Below are 16,148 nucleotides of genomic sequence, written 5' to 3' on the forward strand. Positions count from 1 at the left end.
CATGGAAAATGTTACACTGAAGCAGGGGAAAACTGGCAAATGATTTTGGTTACCATATATTTCAAATCTTACAACACAAATCGAGCTCATTGCCATCAATCGAGCCGAGACACCATTTTATCTTACTTATAATATAAGTGAAGCTGTTTGTGTCTATGACTGTTGCTTGTAAATGTAACATATGACATACCCAATGTGTGGGGTTAGCTCCTTTTTGTCATCATCACAGATAAGCTGGGGACCTCTGCACACTACCAGAGGTATCAAAATAATCGACAGGTCACTGTAAGGCCTGGGCCTTAGGCTCATAAATGATTGCTGAAACGTCTCTTCTTTATTCCACTTTAAATGCCTTATTCCACCTCTTTCAGTTACATAATATAGTAGGCCATTTTAAATTCTATGCGTGTAGATAGTTTACCTCATTTCATTAAATTCAAAAATTTCCACACTAATATCCCTTATACCAAGACTTATCGATATTTTTATTAAGTCATTGACATACAAATAAATGGACGACGGGTCTAATACAAAAACCACGAAAAAAATGTCCCAAGTCAACCTATTCGAAATTTAAATTGTAATGTCATCGCAGTATCGCGCTGTCAGTCGAACAAATGAAGACTAAAGCGGAGTTTGGCGCTCTGTATACGATTTTAGCGCCTTATAAGTGCGGACACTTTTTAGCGCGGACCCGACGTCCATATAATTGTAAGTCAATGTATTAAGTACAATTATTCGCACAATATTTATAAATTATTTAAAAAGTAAAAGCACAGTTTGTTACATCAGATCTACAGATTATAAAAAATACATAAAGATTTTTTCATTAACTTTGGGGAATGTTATATTTACAAATACATACATACACCTTATCCATACAGGCTATAAAAATAATTAATATTATATTGAATATTGTATACAGCGTGTATAAGGACGCAACAGTGTTGCATGAAGACAAAACGTTATATCCTAGAGTATATTTGCAATTCTTATAAAAACACACATGGAAAATGTGACACGATTCATAAACAAACATAATGAAAATGTTAAGGCATTTATTATATTGTTTTGTGAAAATTCTACGTTGGACTTGTGTACAAGAAGTCATATATACTTAACCCTTAAGTTATTTGTTTTACGGATTGAGTAATTTGGTTGCTCTTATTAAGAAACTAGTGTCAAGCAATACTATTGTTCGTTCATTTAGTCATTGACCGCGTTTAATTGGAAATGTTTGAACGCATATTACGTTGTGCCCGAGTATAAAATAAGAATAAAAAGGAAAAAACATATATATATTTGGCATATCGATAAATGCTATAAATGAGAGAATTAAAAAATATCAGCTCCATGGCGATTTCAGTTAAGTGGAAACGTATTCTAAAGACTTGTTTGTATCAAACTGATATGACAATGACAGGTAAAAAAGTATTATAAAACATATTTAAGGCCAGAAACGAGGCGATGACTATGAATAAGATAGATAGATGATATCAGATGTCGCTAGCGGGAAAGTAAGAACAACTTGTCGTACTGACACGTTAATTATAGTTCTTATTTCATAACTACAAAGGATAAATAAAAGTCAGAGACTCTCTCTACACCTATTTTCCAAAGTATTTTATCATCCTCATTTTCTAATAACATCAAGTTCAACCCCGCCTTTGGCCAAAAAGCATTTTACTTAAATACATTTACAGTCTAATTTCTCCACTACAAATTCGTCGATAGACATCGTTGTCCACAGGCAAGTACGTGCCTGCTTTCGGGTCCAAATAGTAAATCTGATCATATTTCACATTATTTGGATTGAAGCCTTCTTTTTGTAGCTCAGTCTTTTTCATTTTGAACGTACCTGTGGAATACAATATTGATATCAGTAAATACATTTGTAGATGCTGACTACTTTTCTTTTAAATAATGATTAGTTTCGTGTTCATACCTCGATATGTTGCGGAATTTTAAATAAAATCAAAACACAAAGTTTCGCAGCGTCCAATGCATTTGTAAAATACTAACAACCTTGCAGGACTATATCACGTACAATAACTTTTGTTCCATGACTTTGAATAATTCGTCATATATTACTATGGTAGAAAATTATGAATACTTAAATAGATCGCCTTAAACGCAAGGTAACTTTGTGCGGCAATAATAGAAAGCGCTAACGCAAATATCAGTCCGATGCAAAACGCAGGAACTGGGGGTGGTAGTCCTCGAGGAGGACACGTTTGAACTTACTACCTTACTATCAAATTCAGGTCTAAAAAGAGTCAGATAGTACAACAAAAGCTTCAGTTTATTTTTGGTAAATTTATTAGGTTTGTAAAAAGTCATGAACCAAGTTGTTGTTTATGATTTTAGTAATATAGTCCAGAGAGATTGTTTTTTATGATACTAAGTGTGGAACGAACAAGTCATGCGCCTGATAGTAAGCGACACGCCTGCCCATAACAGTTTATCTGCCTATAAATTGCAAAAATCAGAGGGGCACTGCCACAGCTCCCTTACACATAAGTTGAACATCCCATGTGCTTGCTATTTCATCAGCACCCTTACCCGTCTAGTACTTCTTTAGACGAACTCTTATACAAGGAGCTCTACTGGTTGTTAGCATTTTACATATTACTCTATACAACGGATCTAAAATTGTTTAACCTAATCCCAAATACGGAATAACAAAAAATCTAATTAAAGTGGAAGGGGGCAGGACAAGACAGCTTTTTTTTCTAATACCAAGTGTCGGGACGAACCAGTTGTGCGTCTGGTGGTAAGGTGACCTATCCATAACAGTTGCAGTGCTATTCAGAGCTTTAATCGCAAGGATCTTATGGGCACTGCCACTGCGCCCGTCACCCTGAGACGTAATTTGACAAGTCCCATGTGCCTAATTTGACCAGCACTATTACCCTTCTAAACCGGAACGCTGTAATAATGTTCACATTGCTTGGCAGTAGAAATAGGTAAGATAGCAGTACTTCCCTGGACGAACTCTTTGACAAGGAGCTCTACTGCTACTAACATTTTTACAGACATTGAATGGCAATGGAAAGATAGAAGAGTGGAAGGAAATAGGGAGGATTTTGCCTAGCAGTCGCGTACAATAAAGGCTATAATAATAATGTTACACAATTTTTTAATCATAAAAATTCATAGCAAATATCAATACAGGCGCCAACAATTTAGGGCTCAAAACTAACTAGATGACTTTAAATAATCGATAGAGCGATAAACACATAAATAATACATCTTGTTCAGTCCATATTATTATGCGTACTAGTATGGCCAAATGTGGGCTAAAAACGGAAATTACGTCTTATGTATATAACATTACGTCCCAAAAAAATAAAAACTCTAGATTAGTGTTTGTTTTTACAAAAGCATGTCTTTTAAAAAGGAATACAATTTTTTTACAATTGTTTTCTTAAGGTAGGTCACGGTGCTATTACCATCAGATATCAGAATAGGTAAAGTTTCAATAATAGAGTGGATAATACCTCCTTCTGATTTTTATAAACAAAAGGTTAAAAATTAAGAAAACAATATTTATAGTTTTACTTACAATAACAAAACTGTTCTAAATACTTCCCTAGTAAAGTAATTATTTTGCTAGTTACACATTAAGTACACACATCAAAAGTGTCTAGGGATCAAGGTACTTTCTTGAAATGTTAGATTACCCTATTAAAATTAAATAAAAATATCTAAAAATGTGTTAAATTAGTTATTTATTTATAAAATTTTAAATTTACCCAAAAAAAAAATTGTTGTTAAAAAAATAGTTTAAAAAATCCTGATTCTCAGTACTTGGCAAAAATGTGCTTTATCCCTAGACACTTTTGATGAATGTATCAATGAAAATATAAATAATTGAATGTCAAAAAATATGTCAAGCCACTCGAAGGAGCCTCCAGTCGCAACCACTATTGTTTTGTGTTTGTTGAATTCTACAGTGGTGTTAACCAGCGTTAGACATAAAAATAGCATATATGAATACAACTATTTTTCATTTAGATTTACTTTGAGAGGTCACGATTATCATATTTAAAAAAATACTATGGGTCAAAAAGACGCTGCAAGTGCTAAATATTTATTTATAATATAAAAAATGTCGTCCGTCTACGAGACGCAATGGTCGCGTTTAGTGATCGCCACTAGTGGCCCAATGGGCGGGCGCTCTACGCCGATTCCGCGTCGACAACAGTAGTGATTCCCTAAAGCAAGTAAAATGCATTAATTTGTGTAAATAACTTACCTGTCATATCCATGCTAGTCATAATCCTCAAGAAGACCGGCTTAGCGTATGGAGGTAACTCTTTTACTAGGTCCCTTGCCAACTTGTGAAGGTCCAAAGTTCCGTTTGTGTCCACTATACCACACATACCCGCTCTACCTTCTACGTTCGGAACCTAGGGCAAACATAATTTTAAATTATGACAATGTACAAGTAAATAACAAGGCCTTTCATATGAACAAAAGTAACGAGAACCCTGTAATCAATAAATGAGGGAAGTATTGTTTGTTGCACATAAATAATTACCATAAGTATCAGTAATTTAAGTAATAAATTTCTTCCAACTAATATCAGGACAGAACATTACGAGTTGCAAAAGAGGTGCAACCAAAGACTATCTTCGAGAAGCGATTTTTTAAATAAAAATAAACTATACACATTTTTAACTTTCACATTGCACTCAGGTACTAACATTACGAAGTGGTAATTACGTGATGAATCGATTATTTTAATATATAATTTTTTTACGTGATGAATCGACTTTGTGGTAAGGTACGTGTACAAATAAATATTAAAATGTTTCATAGCTTTTATCCCCGTTTTGCAATGTGAATAAACTATAATATATTGAATATTAATATGATAATATACATAGATGGCAATGAATACCCGTTTTACTACCGTGTTACTAATTTTTTTATTGGGAAATTACTCCACTAGTTTGTAATAAATATTAATACAACGATCGCACACAAAGAAAAAATCCTTCGAGTAGCTCAGCTGGTAGAGCGGTTGCCTTGGTATGGCACAGACGTCGGTTCGAATCCTATCACATCGAAGGAATTTTTCTTTGAGTTCGAAGTTAATAATGATTTTGTATGTCTTAAATAGCATTTCCATTAGAAGATTTTGTATCAACGCTATCTGACAAACCTAACAATCCAGACAGAGACTGGAAGTCTTGAACCAATGCCAAAAATATACATGCTTTGAAGCCAAAAAGGAAAAGAACGATTCATTTAGCATTTAATTAACAATAAACAGGCGCACTTCAATTTCTAATTCTTTGATTCTTTCTTTTCTGTTTAATGATCACATTTATAGATACGATACAATATAAAAAAAAAATGTTACTCGTAGTTAATTTCTGTAAAAATATAACCCAGGCCTACTTTAGAAATTTCATTTAGGCAGCCGATTCCAAGACGTCGAAAGAAATTTCAAGTCCGAAGAAATTTTCACGGATTTCCCGTTTAAACCATGAAGGGTCGATAAAGATTATACGTAAATTCCGGTGGCAAAAGCTTTATTTTTAACCCCTGACGCAAAAATGGGTGTTATAAATTTGAAGTTTTTATCTTTCAGTGTGTATCTGTATATATCTATGTTTGGCAATGTAACTCCTAAACGGATATGATCTCAAATAATTTTTTTTTTTTTGGTTGGTTCAATTGGGATTTTTATTATAATACTAAGTCCTGTATTATAATAAAAAATCCCGACACGCCTGTCCCTAACAGTTGCAGCGCCACTCAGTGCTTTAAATGACAGATCTGAGGGGTACTGCCACTGCGCCCGACACCCTGAGACATACGGTGACAAGTCCCATGTGCCTGTAATTTCATCAGCCCTTCGAAACCGGAACGGAGTCATGCTCACATTATTGCGTGGCGGCAAAAATAGGTAAGGCGGCAGTACTACCCTGGACGAACTATCTTACAAGGAGCTCTAATGCTACTAAAATTGGGACAGTTCTGAGCTATTTTTGATACGCCCAACTGTTTCAAGATGAAACCTCGAGTGAAACCTCAACCCGGTCATCCATTTTATAATTCAGATGTAAAAATATTGTATTAGTAAGAGAAGAGGAAAATCTAATTTTGCTCACATATCAGGAACAAAGTATACACGAATCGTTTCTTTACCCTTATGAGTCGAAGTCAAATAATCGTTTATTCCATAGGTACAATTTTTGCACTTGAAAACGTTTACATTTTTTAAGCTATTGCTCGTTCACTACACTGGCCTCCCTGAGAAGAACGAGCAAGAAACTCTAGGGATTGCGTTTTTTCAAATAAACTTATAGATAGAATACATTTTGAATCATATGCTACGGAATATTATTGTTAAAATGTATACAGTTCCCCATAAAATAATCGTTTACCTTCTTTGACCTACCAATACCATAGCGAGACGAAATCGTGGTACCGTGACTTTAGACTCTTTCTTCCTTAACGGAATTATGTATATTTTATGGGCGTACAAAATATTTGAGTAAATGTACTGATGCCACAGTCATCATACCACTCTGCTTAAACTTGTCTCTGAGAGTAATCCGAGAACCTAAACCGTACACAGAACGAATCACTCTGTCGCTTTACTCCATATGAAAATCCCGTAGGATATTATACCATGGAAGTAACTAAACTAGTCTAGCAGTAGCAACATCTGTAAGCACACGTACTCTAAGGACTGCGTATGCAGTAGAGCTTAATCTAATGACATGCCCGACGTTCGTCGTAGTCCAGCTACTGGCCCCAAGATGGCAGCATGTTAAATAAAATTTCAATATAAAATCAAAACGTCGTAACTTGCAAAAATAGTATTGAACTTTCAGCGATATATAGACTGGGTAAAGTTTAAATTATATTCACAATCCAGAATGTGCTACATCTTTACAAACTATGACCAACCATTATTAGGATTTCATAGTGTTTATCACTTTGTGTGCGTTTTGGCAACATCGGTTCCGACAGTAATCGAGACTTATGACACGGAGATGATGAGATGGATACATCACAGCATCTTCTTGCAAAGCTATCATAAATTCGCGTTGCGAGAATAATGACTCAAAACCTTTTCGCAAAACAACGTCATTTGTTTTGGGACTACACAAGGTGCACTATAAGTTTCCGGAAGTGGCCACTTACATAAAGAATATTTAAAAAAATAATTACAACATTTGAAAATGGAACTCTTTGGCTGTAGAATACAGTTTCTTTCATCTGACTGCACTTGATTTTACATTGTGGCGTCACTTTAGAAATTGGTTGTCTACATCACCATGGATTTAACTCGTGAAAATTTTTGTAGTATGATTTTCTACAACAAGTGTAATTTAACAGCTGAGCGGAGTTTCGCTCGGCTTCAAACTGCTTTTGGCGATGAAGCACAATGCAAGACGACTATTTATAGCTGATTTGCAGAATTCAAACGGTCGTGTGAATCTCAGTGAGGAATTTCGTGATGGTCGCCCGTCCACTGCTGTGAACAACAAAAACATCGATGCTGTGCGCCGTATGGTCAAAACAGACAGGCATGTGACATACCTTGACATTCGGGCATCTTTAGGCATAGGCATGAGTGACATATAATCAATAACTACACAAACATTTGGGTGTGAAAAAGCTGTGCTCTCGGTGGATCCCACACAATTTGACCGAGGCTCAAAAAACGGATCGCGTCACTTGGTGCAATACCATGCTTACCAGATTCAATGAAGGGGCGTCAAATTTGGTGTGGGACATAGTAACAGGTGACGAAACATGGATTTATAGTTACGATCCCAAAATAAAGCAGTAATCGAGTGTATGGGTCTTTCGAGATGAGCCGGAACCAACCAAAGTAGCGCACGTGGAAAGTGCCTTTAAGCGGATGATTGCTTCTTTTTTTAATAAAACTGGACACGTGGCTACTGTTGCTTTGAAGAATCGTTGTACCGTGAATAGTAATTGGTACACGACCATTTGTTTGCCGGAAGTTATTAACAAACTCCGTAAAAATAACCGTAAACGCCATATCATCTTGCACCACAATAATGCCAGTTCTCACACGGCCAGACAGACAAATGAATTTTTGAAGGTGAACAACCTTATGAGCAATACCGCGTACAGTCCCGACCTGGCCTTGTGACTTTTATTTATTTCCAAAAATTAAGAACCAGTTACGCGGTCAACGATTTTCATCAAGAGCCTGAAGAGTATGAAAAATATGTTTCAGAGATTGTCACGGACGAGTGACATAAATGTTTTCAAAATTGGTTCATTCGTAAGAAAAAGTGCATAAACGCTAGCGGAGAATATTTTGAGAAACAATAAATTCATTTTGTAATCATTTATAGTATTTTTTTTTATTCATTCAAGAAACTTATAGTGCGCCACACGTATAACATGCTAAGGGCGCGTTCCCACTATGTCGTGACGACAGATTGTCGTGTAGTTTACAGTGTCGTGGCTTGTATATATAAATGAAGTTGTTCACATATAGCACGACACGATTAACTGTCGTTCACGATTTTTTATCGTTACAACGACAAACTGTCGTCACAGTTGGAACAGCTAGAACGACAGTCGTCAGACAATAAAAAAACGTCACGACAAAAACGTGACGACAGATTGTCGCAGTTCCTATTGTCGTCACGTTTTATTTATTGCTGTCCGCACGTAGTCTGCGCCCTGCCCTCCCCTCTTACCCCGCGCCCTCTGCTCGCTTTGCGGTATTGTTGCGTCGTAGCCAGAAATGGGCAAGCGCCCGGGTTTTAACCCGGCGCTTTGTTAACACCGGGTTTAAATCGGGTTAAAACCCGAAATCGAGGGGGAAAAACAAGTTACGTCTAAATATTTGTTGTGAATTGAGTTTTGTTCAAATTTAATTATACATTGTGTTTTTTTTTTGTAATGTGCTGTCCAAGTCGTGTTAATAGACTATTAAATGTGGAAATTGTCATTCTTGAATAGTCCCAAAATTTTCTATCATCACTTTTCAGTTCATTAATAAACGTTTGACATAACCCTAATGGAATTAATTTTAGTAGCACTGGATGTACCCAAAACTTTCTTTTCTTTGTTTGCTTCCTCTTCCGCATTTTTAAAAAGTAATACATTATTAAAATTTCGTCTTCATCCATTTGGAGCGAACACACACTAACTGCTTCCAAAAGAACATACAAGCGATTGCAGTGCATCAAACGATTCTGTCGTGCAAACGTCAAGGAGGCTGTCGTGAAACGATAAATTGTCGTCACGATCTAGTGGGAACAGCTAGTCACGACAGTCGTCCGACGATAATAAAACGTGACGATATAGTGGGAACGCGCCCTAACGTGGTCGGATGTACAATTTATTGTTAAACTGATAACTTTTATATCGGGCACACACTATCTTTTCGCTTCAACAATATTATTTATTCTGTTTACGTTTGACGATGTTACCTACTTATGAATTGATAACGTCTCTTAAGGACAGTACTTTCACTTATCGATAAAGAAAGCGTACCCACCATGAGAATGAGGCTTTATTTATGTAACACACTTCGTATGTTTCGTATCTATTGCGAGGCTGTCCTTTAAATTGACATTTTGCAATGTACAAAAGCGTCAATTATAAACAGGAAATAAATCCATTAATTCAGTCATAAGTGCAATCACGTATATCCACAATTTCACCTGATAGCGACGTGAAGATGTAGACGAAAAACGTTCAACTAGATGATGCCTATGTAATACAATAGCGTCCGCTAAGTGTATCCGCACGCGTGTTGTCTCACGATTTGATGACATTGATTGTCAATTAAACCAAGGCGCAACTAGTTCAAGTTGACAACCCCGCAGGACATGAGATGAGCTATCTTTTCACAAAGCGCGCAAAGCAAAAATATGTCTGATACTATAAATTAATAATATAATAGAGTCCAAAATTGTACGATACCTCATACGTGATAATCAATTTCAATTTTATATTTCATGTAATTTTCAAACCTTAATCTTAAATCTTAAACTTATTTTGTGATAGTATTTTAATTTTATTTTATGATTTTATACTTTTGGAATTTAAATTTTATAATTTTTATTTATTTTAAGTTTGAATCGTGGCCTTCACGCACTTAAATATAAAAAGCAATTTTATCATATTTTAATTTTAATATTTGACTTGTATCATACTAACTTTATTCCTAAGTTCTTTACTAACTATGGTTGATTAATTTGGTCCGAAATAAAGTATTATTATTATTATTATTATTATTGAAACATAGGATTTCCGTAGTATAACAAATTTCAAGTCGATCGGACAAGAGGAAGTAAAATATTCATCTTATGACTGAGATATTACACTAACTGAAAAAAGCGTTGATGATGTTCAAATACTACAAATATAGCTAAGAACCATCCCGATCAAATTGGCATCCAAATAAAAAAAACTGCTCTGAGATAAGTCCATCCTTTTGTAAGCTACGAGGCCATAGATAGACAAATATACAGCCAAAGGCTTCAAATTTATAATAATAATAAAGAGCTTTATTTATCTACATTTGCATAACAATTTAGTCTTTATTAAAATCATCTATAGTTACATATATTGTGTAGATAAAAAGGAAAGAGTCTCGCTTAAGCTGTTTTTCAAACCCTACCTTTTTGAAGAAACTCGCTACATTCCAATGACAGTAGTTGTATGACGCGTCTCGAGTAGCTCCAAAAAATTATCACTTAACTATAAATATACACATATCACTTAAACTTAAACTTATAATCCTATTGTCATGATGTTACCAGTGTTAAATAAAACATTCCATTTCAAAATACTCCAATTTGAAGTTTAGGCAGGGATGAACAGTAGTTCATAAACTTCAATTTACATTCTTATATTTTTATTTTTAGGTACTCCTAAAAATAAAAATAAAAATATAAGAATGTAAGATACATCCATTTACTTGCCGATCATTGCCTCGAAAGTAGCCAAAGCTTGCATTTACTTTTGAAAATGCAAGACGACTTTGAGTTTCTTATTGGAGGAGGAAAAAAAAGGCGAATTTAAAGCTACCGCGGTAAACCGTTCTTCTAGCAGGTGGTGATATCTGTAAAGAAGGAAACAGTATCGACAATATATTGCTACAGTCCCTATTCCAAGTTCCAATTTAATTTTTTAGCCAGGTGGGCAGGAGTACAGGACTCCCGCAAATTATAAACGAATGTGTTAATTTGAAAACTCTGCGGTTTATCATACTTAAAATATTAAATGTATTAAGATATGGAGTAATGTGTGCGCGAGGAGGAACCTCATAACAGTACCTAATACATGAATTTTGGACTTTTTGAATTTTCTTTTCGACTTTTACATGTATGCAAGGCCCCTCCATAATTACGTTAAGAGACCACTACCTATCTACCAATCGCTGTTTTACCTCTTTAGTCAGAAAAGGTCTAAGTTCATAAATGGACTTTAATGAGCCGTAACAGTTTTTTATTTTTTTGTCGATATGCTTTTGTAATGTTAAACCATTAACGCCCCTATAATCTCCAAAGTCGACATGAAGTAACAAGTTTTGTTATATAGAAAGTATACTATACATAAGTATAGTATAAGTATACTATAGATAAGTAACTGTGGACGTGGAACGAATGTAAGAGGGGTGTCAACATCCTAACACAATGACCGGTATAAAATGTCACAATAAACGTTTTGTCTCGAACGATGTGTAAAAAATTGTAACGCAATAATAACATGATAACGCAAAGGGTACGAAGGTCGATGATCTGCGAAGCGTAGTATGTTACTCACGCGCTTTAAATGTGTCGCTGTACCCTTGACAAAGGATGCAAGGTTTCAAAGTATGTGCATTTTGATTCACTGTTCCACTTATATGCGGTTATCAACTAATCGCGCCCTTAATAATGAAGTGACGAGTTCGAAATATGACATTAAAATTACACGTACGAAATAAACCTCTTTTCTTACCAAATATGATAGTATAATAATAAATAATTATATCTTTACTTACCTCCACAATACAAAACAAAGAAACATTATAGTAGATATATTTATTTTACGAGTTTATCAATAGGAACATAATAATTTTGTAATTCAATTTTCAGGTGCAGTACACATGTTACATTTAAGGATGGAATTCGATCTAGTTCATATGACCGCCACGAGCACTTTTGCCGCGTTCAATTCTTTAAAGCCAATTTTCCACCACACTTCCGCGTTTGTTATAGTTTCTGAGTTCATTTAACGTTGTTGGCTTGTTGGTACAAACCAACGACTTAATGTAATCCAACGGCGTTAGATCGCACGAGGAAGGTGGCCATTCGACCGGACCATTTCGCGAGATTAGACGATTCTCGAAGTTTCTCTTCAATGAATCGATTGTTTGTCCGGCTCTATGATCGCTGCAACCGTGCTCGCGGTGGTCATATGAACGAAGTCGAGTTCCATACTTAAATATAACATGTGTACTGCATCTGGAATAAATTTCATCGATGTCTTTATAAATAATAGACACACGCTTGGCCACAATCTCACCTGATGTTAAGCGACGATGTGACCGACGATGGTACGCGTTTGCCTAAAAAATACCTATATATATCTAGGCTTGAATATTGTACTTTTCGGGAAACACAGATACCGGTAGAGTATTCCATTCCTTTGCCGTACGCATTGGAAAAGGAGGAAGCAAAGCGCTTAGTGCAAATGCTTAGTGGTGGTATATCAACGACAAAATAGTTAATAGATTAGTTTTTTCTTTTTTAACGCACACATTAGGGAAACCCTGTGTCGCGGGTGCCATGGACACACATATAGACAACCACAAATTACACCCAAACTCACGAGAGAACTAAATGTAGGCCATACAAATATTTCTCCCGGCCCGGGAATCGAACCTGGGACCTCTGCGTGTCAGTGCGGCATGGTAACCGTTCGGCCACGGAGGCAGTTAAGTTAGAATGGAGTGTTCCGGACCTTGTTAACCGAAGGTGGAACCAATGTGAAAAGTTCCTGCGCACAATCACTGCAGTCTCAATTATTATGTTCTATTAAAATACAAAATTGTTATGTCCTTTTCGGAAAATCCTATATACATATTATTATATAAGCTTAGAGTAATGTATTCTGGGAGACTAGAGCCAAAACTAAGTAGAGCTTGTGATTTGGGTCTCAAACTTTTATTGATACAAAGATCAAACATAACAAAAATTCCTTCGGTCTGACTGGACTCGAACCAGCGTCTGTTGCCATGCCCGGGCCACCGCTTTTCACCAGCTGAGTTATTACTATTAAAAGACTAGTGATCCGAATCCAGATAGATCGAGTGAGTATGAATAACAATAACAAACCAGTAGAGTATTTTCACAAAAATCGAAAATCATGGTAATAAAGAATCATGACATTCAATAAATAAATAATTTGCTAAAGAAATTACAATATTTGAATTTAAATTGAAATTACAAGGTTGTTAGTAATTGTGAACAATTAAATTTATTCCCACTAGTTTAATGCATGGAACTTTTGGTTTACAGTTGTGCCATGTGGAACTGAGTACATAGAACTACTGGGAATGAATGTGATTATTTGGCTAGATGAGAGGATGGACGATGGAACAAAGCAGTTACAGTACTGTGACACGCCCGTCCATAACAGTTGCAGTGCAGCTCAAAGGGCACTGCCACTGCGCTCGTCACCCTGAGACATAAGTTGACAAGTCCCATGTGCCTGTAATTTCACCAGCACCCTTACCCTTCAAAACCGGAACACAGTAATGCTGACATTACTGCTTGACTGCAAAAATAGGTGTCTCTTCGAACAGTGAAATTTGTTGTCAAAATCATAGTTATATATTACAGTTACATTATGGAAATAAAACTATATTTTCGGATCAAAATTGCGCATTTTTTTAAACAATCCAACGTTTCGGGGACTTTACGTGTCGCGTTTTATATCCGAAAAAATAGTTTCATTTCCTATATGTTACAAACGCGAAAACCTAACTCGATATACATTATGGAACTTACTAGTACACCATAGACAACAGCATCTCTATGATTGGTGATCTTGGATATGGCGGCCTCCACCTCAGTGGTGCTGACATTCTCGCCGCGCCAACGGAAGGTGTCACCAGTGCGGTCGCGGAAATACAGATAGCCCAGTTCGTCGGCTACTAGAATGTCGCCTGGGAACAAAAAAGTTAGTTATTATATGATTAGCAATGGTCAGAATAGGGTATTCCAAATGAGTAGATAAATGTCTACATATAGATACAAGGAGTGATATAGAGTAGTTAAAATCACTAAATATAAATAACTTTTTTCTTAAGTCCAGATTTCTCGATATTGTTTTACTACATTGTAGATAAAACTACTCAACTAGGAAGCTGAAGTTGCATTTTAAAGTAATTCTAGGGGCACCATGTAAAAAAATGTAGTAGATTCTATATAAACCTTTCACCAACGTAAACATTTTTTGAGCTATAATCAAAAGCTTATTTTAACTAATCCGGATACTTATTATTTCGGATATCTATAATAATAATAACGCACACACTCAACATAGCCCCGCACTAGGGACACCCTTTGTCGCGGGTATCATAGACACACACATAAGACAACCACAAATTACACCCAAACTCATGAGAGAAATAAATGTAGGCCGTAGAAATATTTCTCCCAGCCTGGGAATCGAACCTAAGACCACGGTTCGGCCACGGAGGCAGTCATCTATTTCAGACTCTCGCCTCTCCCAAGGTCTAAAAGATTAATTTTGTATTTTTAAATGGGTATTCCCCGGCAATGGCAATGTCCGCCGGGGCCAGGGACTCAGGTTTAAGAACCGGCGAACAATATTTATATTTACTACTATATATAGTTATCTACGATTTTCATTAAACTTCATCATGAATTTGAAAAAAGTAATTAGTAAATATTTGGTGGTTTTAACCACCCCATGTTACTCCTTGTATCTATATATAGATATTTATCTATTCATTTGGAACAGCCTATTCCGACCATTGGTTATTAGTAATTGTGATTATTTGGTTAGACGAGAAGACGGACGATGGACGATGGAAAACAGTCACAGAATGGTGGTCAAGAAAAGTAAAAAGGCCGGTGGGCAGGTGGTCTGCCAATATCGTCAGATTTGGAGGATCGCACTGGATGCGGATGGCACATGACCGTAAAAATTGGCGCAATAAAGAAGAGGCCCTATACCCAGCAGAGGGTTGAAGTGGGTTCAAAATGATGAACTGTGATAATGAGTATATTTGTCTAAATTTCAAGGAAGTAATACACAGAGTGGATTATACCTCCCACTGAAATATTGCATTGTATTTATTGATACTAGGATTGAACAAACACCGCCGCAGAGTTGCCTGCTTATCGGTATTCTACAAGTATATCACGGAGAGTGTGCGATGGAATTACACGATTAAATTGCGCCTTTCCATCACTCGGGAACTAGAAGTAGGCTTGGGTTCCACCCCTATGTCGTGGATATTCCAAAGATTCGCACGAAGCGTTACGCTTCCACATTCATATGGCGCACGGCTATAGATTGGAACTCCCTGCCTGCAGACTTATTCCCTGAACGTTTTAAGTTGGGCCTTTTCAATGCGAGAGTGAATTTTACATATACAGGTCTTTGTAATTCCATTGAAATTATATTGCAATTATGACAATATTTGTTACTCTGCTAAAATGTAGTTGCAATGGCAATTGAGTCTCAATAGAATGTCAGGGTAATGCCAGTGATGACATTCATTTCATTTCAGTTCATTTCATCACACGCCTTACTAAAACTATCAAGGAAATTATTATTAAATAAATTAATTTTTTTTTGTGAAATAACTCCTGGTTTGTTATAATTATTAATTATACAAAGATCGAACACTTTCCTTCGAACCGGCCAGATTCGAACCGACATCTCCTAGCAAAGTAGTTTCGTGTCTTAGTTGGCATAGCGTCTGGCACGGTTTGCTAGGAAACGTCGGTTGGAATTCGGCCGGATCGAAGGAATTTTTCTAAGTGTTCGATGTTTGTATTAATAATTATAACTCAAATTTTCTCGTTTAATCGCAATTTAGTTTTCAAATGAAAATATATAATATTAGGGGTTAAAGTATGAAATTGCCGTTTTATTGCAAT

At 36.0% G+C, this 16,148-nt stretch overlaps 2 protein-coding genes across 2 annotated transcripts in view; both read right to left on the minus strand.

Annotated features, from left to right (window-relative positions):
- Nucleotides 1–16,148, minus strand: part of LOC113233431 (long-chain fatty acid transport protein 4-like) — a 111,053-nt gene that overhangs the window by 57,496 nt on the left and 37,409 nt on the right. The gene's annotated exons all lie outside the window — the stretch shown is intronic.
- Nucleotides 700–14,188, minus strand: LOC113237394 (long-chain fatty acid transport protein 1-like). The gene is made up of 3 exons (XM_026473834.1): nt 14,022–14,188; nt 4,259–4,412; nt 700–1,858 (listed from the first exon to the last, which is right to left on the minus strand). The coding sequence occupies exons 2-3, from the start codon at nt 4,383–4,385 to the stop codon at nt 1,698–1,700; spliced, it is 288 nt and encodes a 95-aa protein (XP_026329619.1). The 5' UTR covers nt 4,386–4,412; nt 14,022–14,188; the 3' UTR covers nt 700–1,697.

The sequence above is a fragment of the Hyposmocoma kahamanoa genome, unplaced genomic scaffold (genome assembly GCF_003589595.1).
Source record: "Hyposmocoma kahamanoa isolate Upper Pololo Valley unplaced genomic scaffold, ASM358959v1 102, whole genome shotgun sequence".
Lineage (NCBI taxonomy): Eukaryota > Metazoa > Arthropoda > Insecta > Lepidoptera > Cosmopterigidae > Hyposmocoma > Hyposmocoma kahamanoa.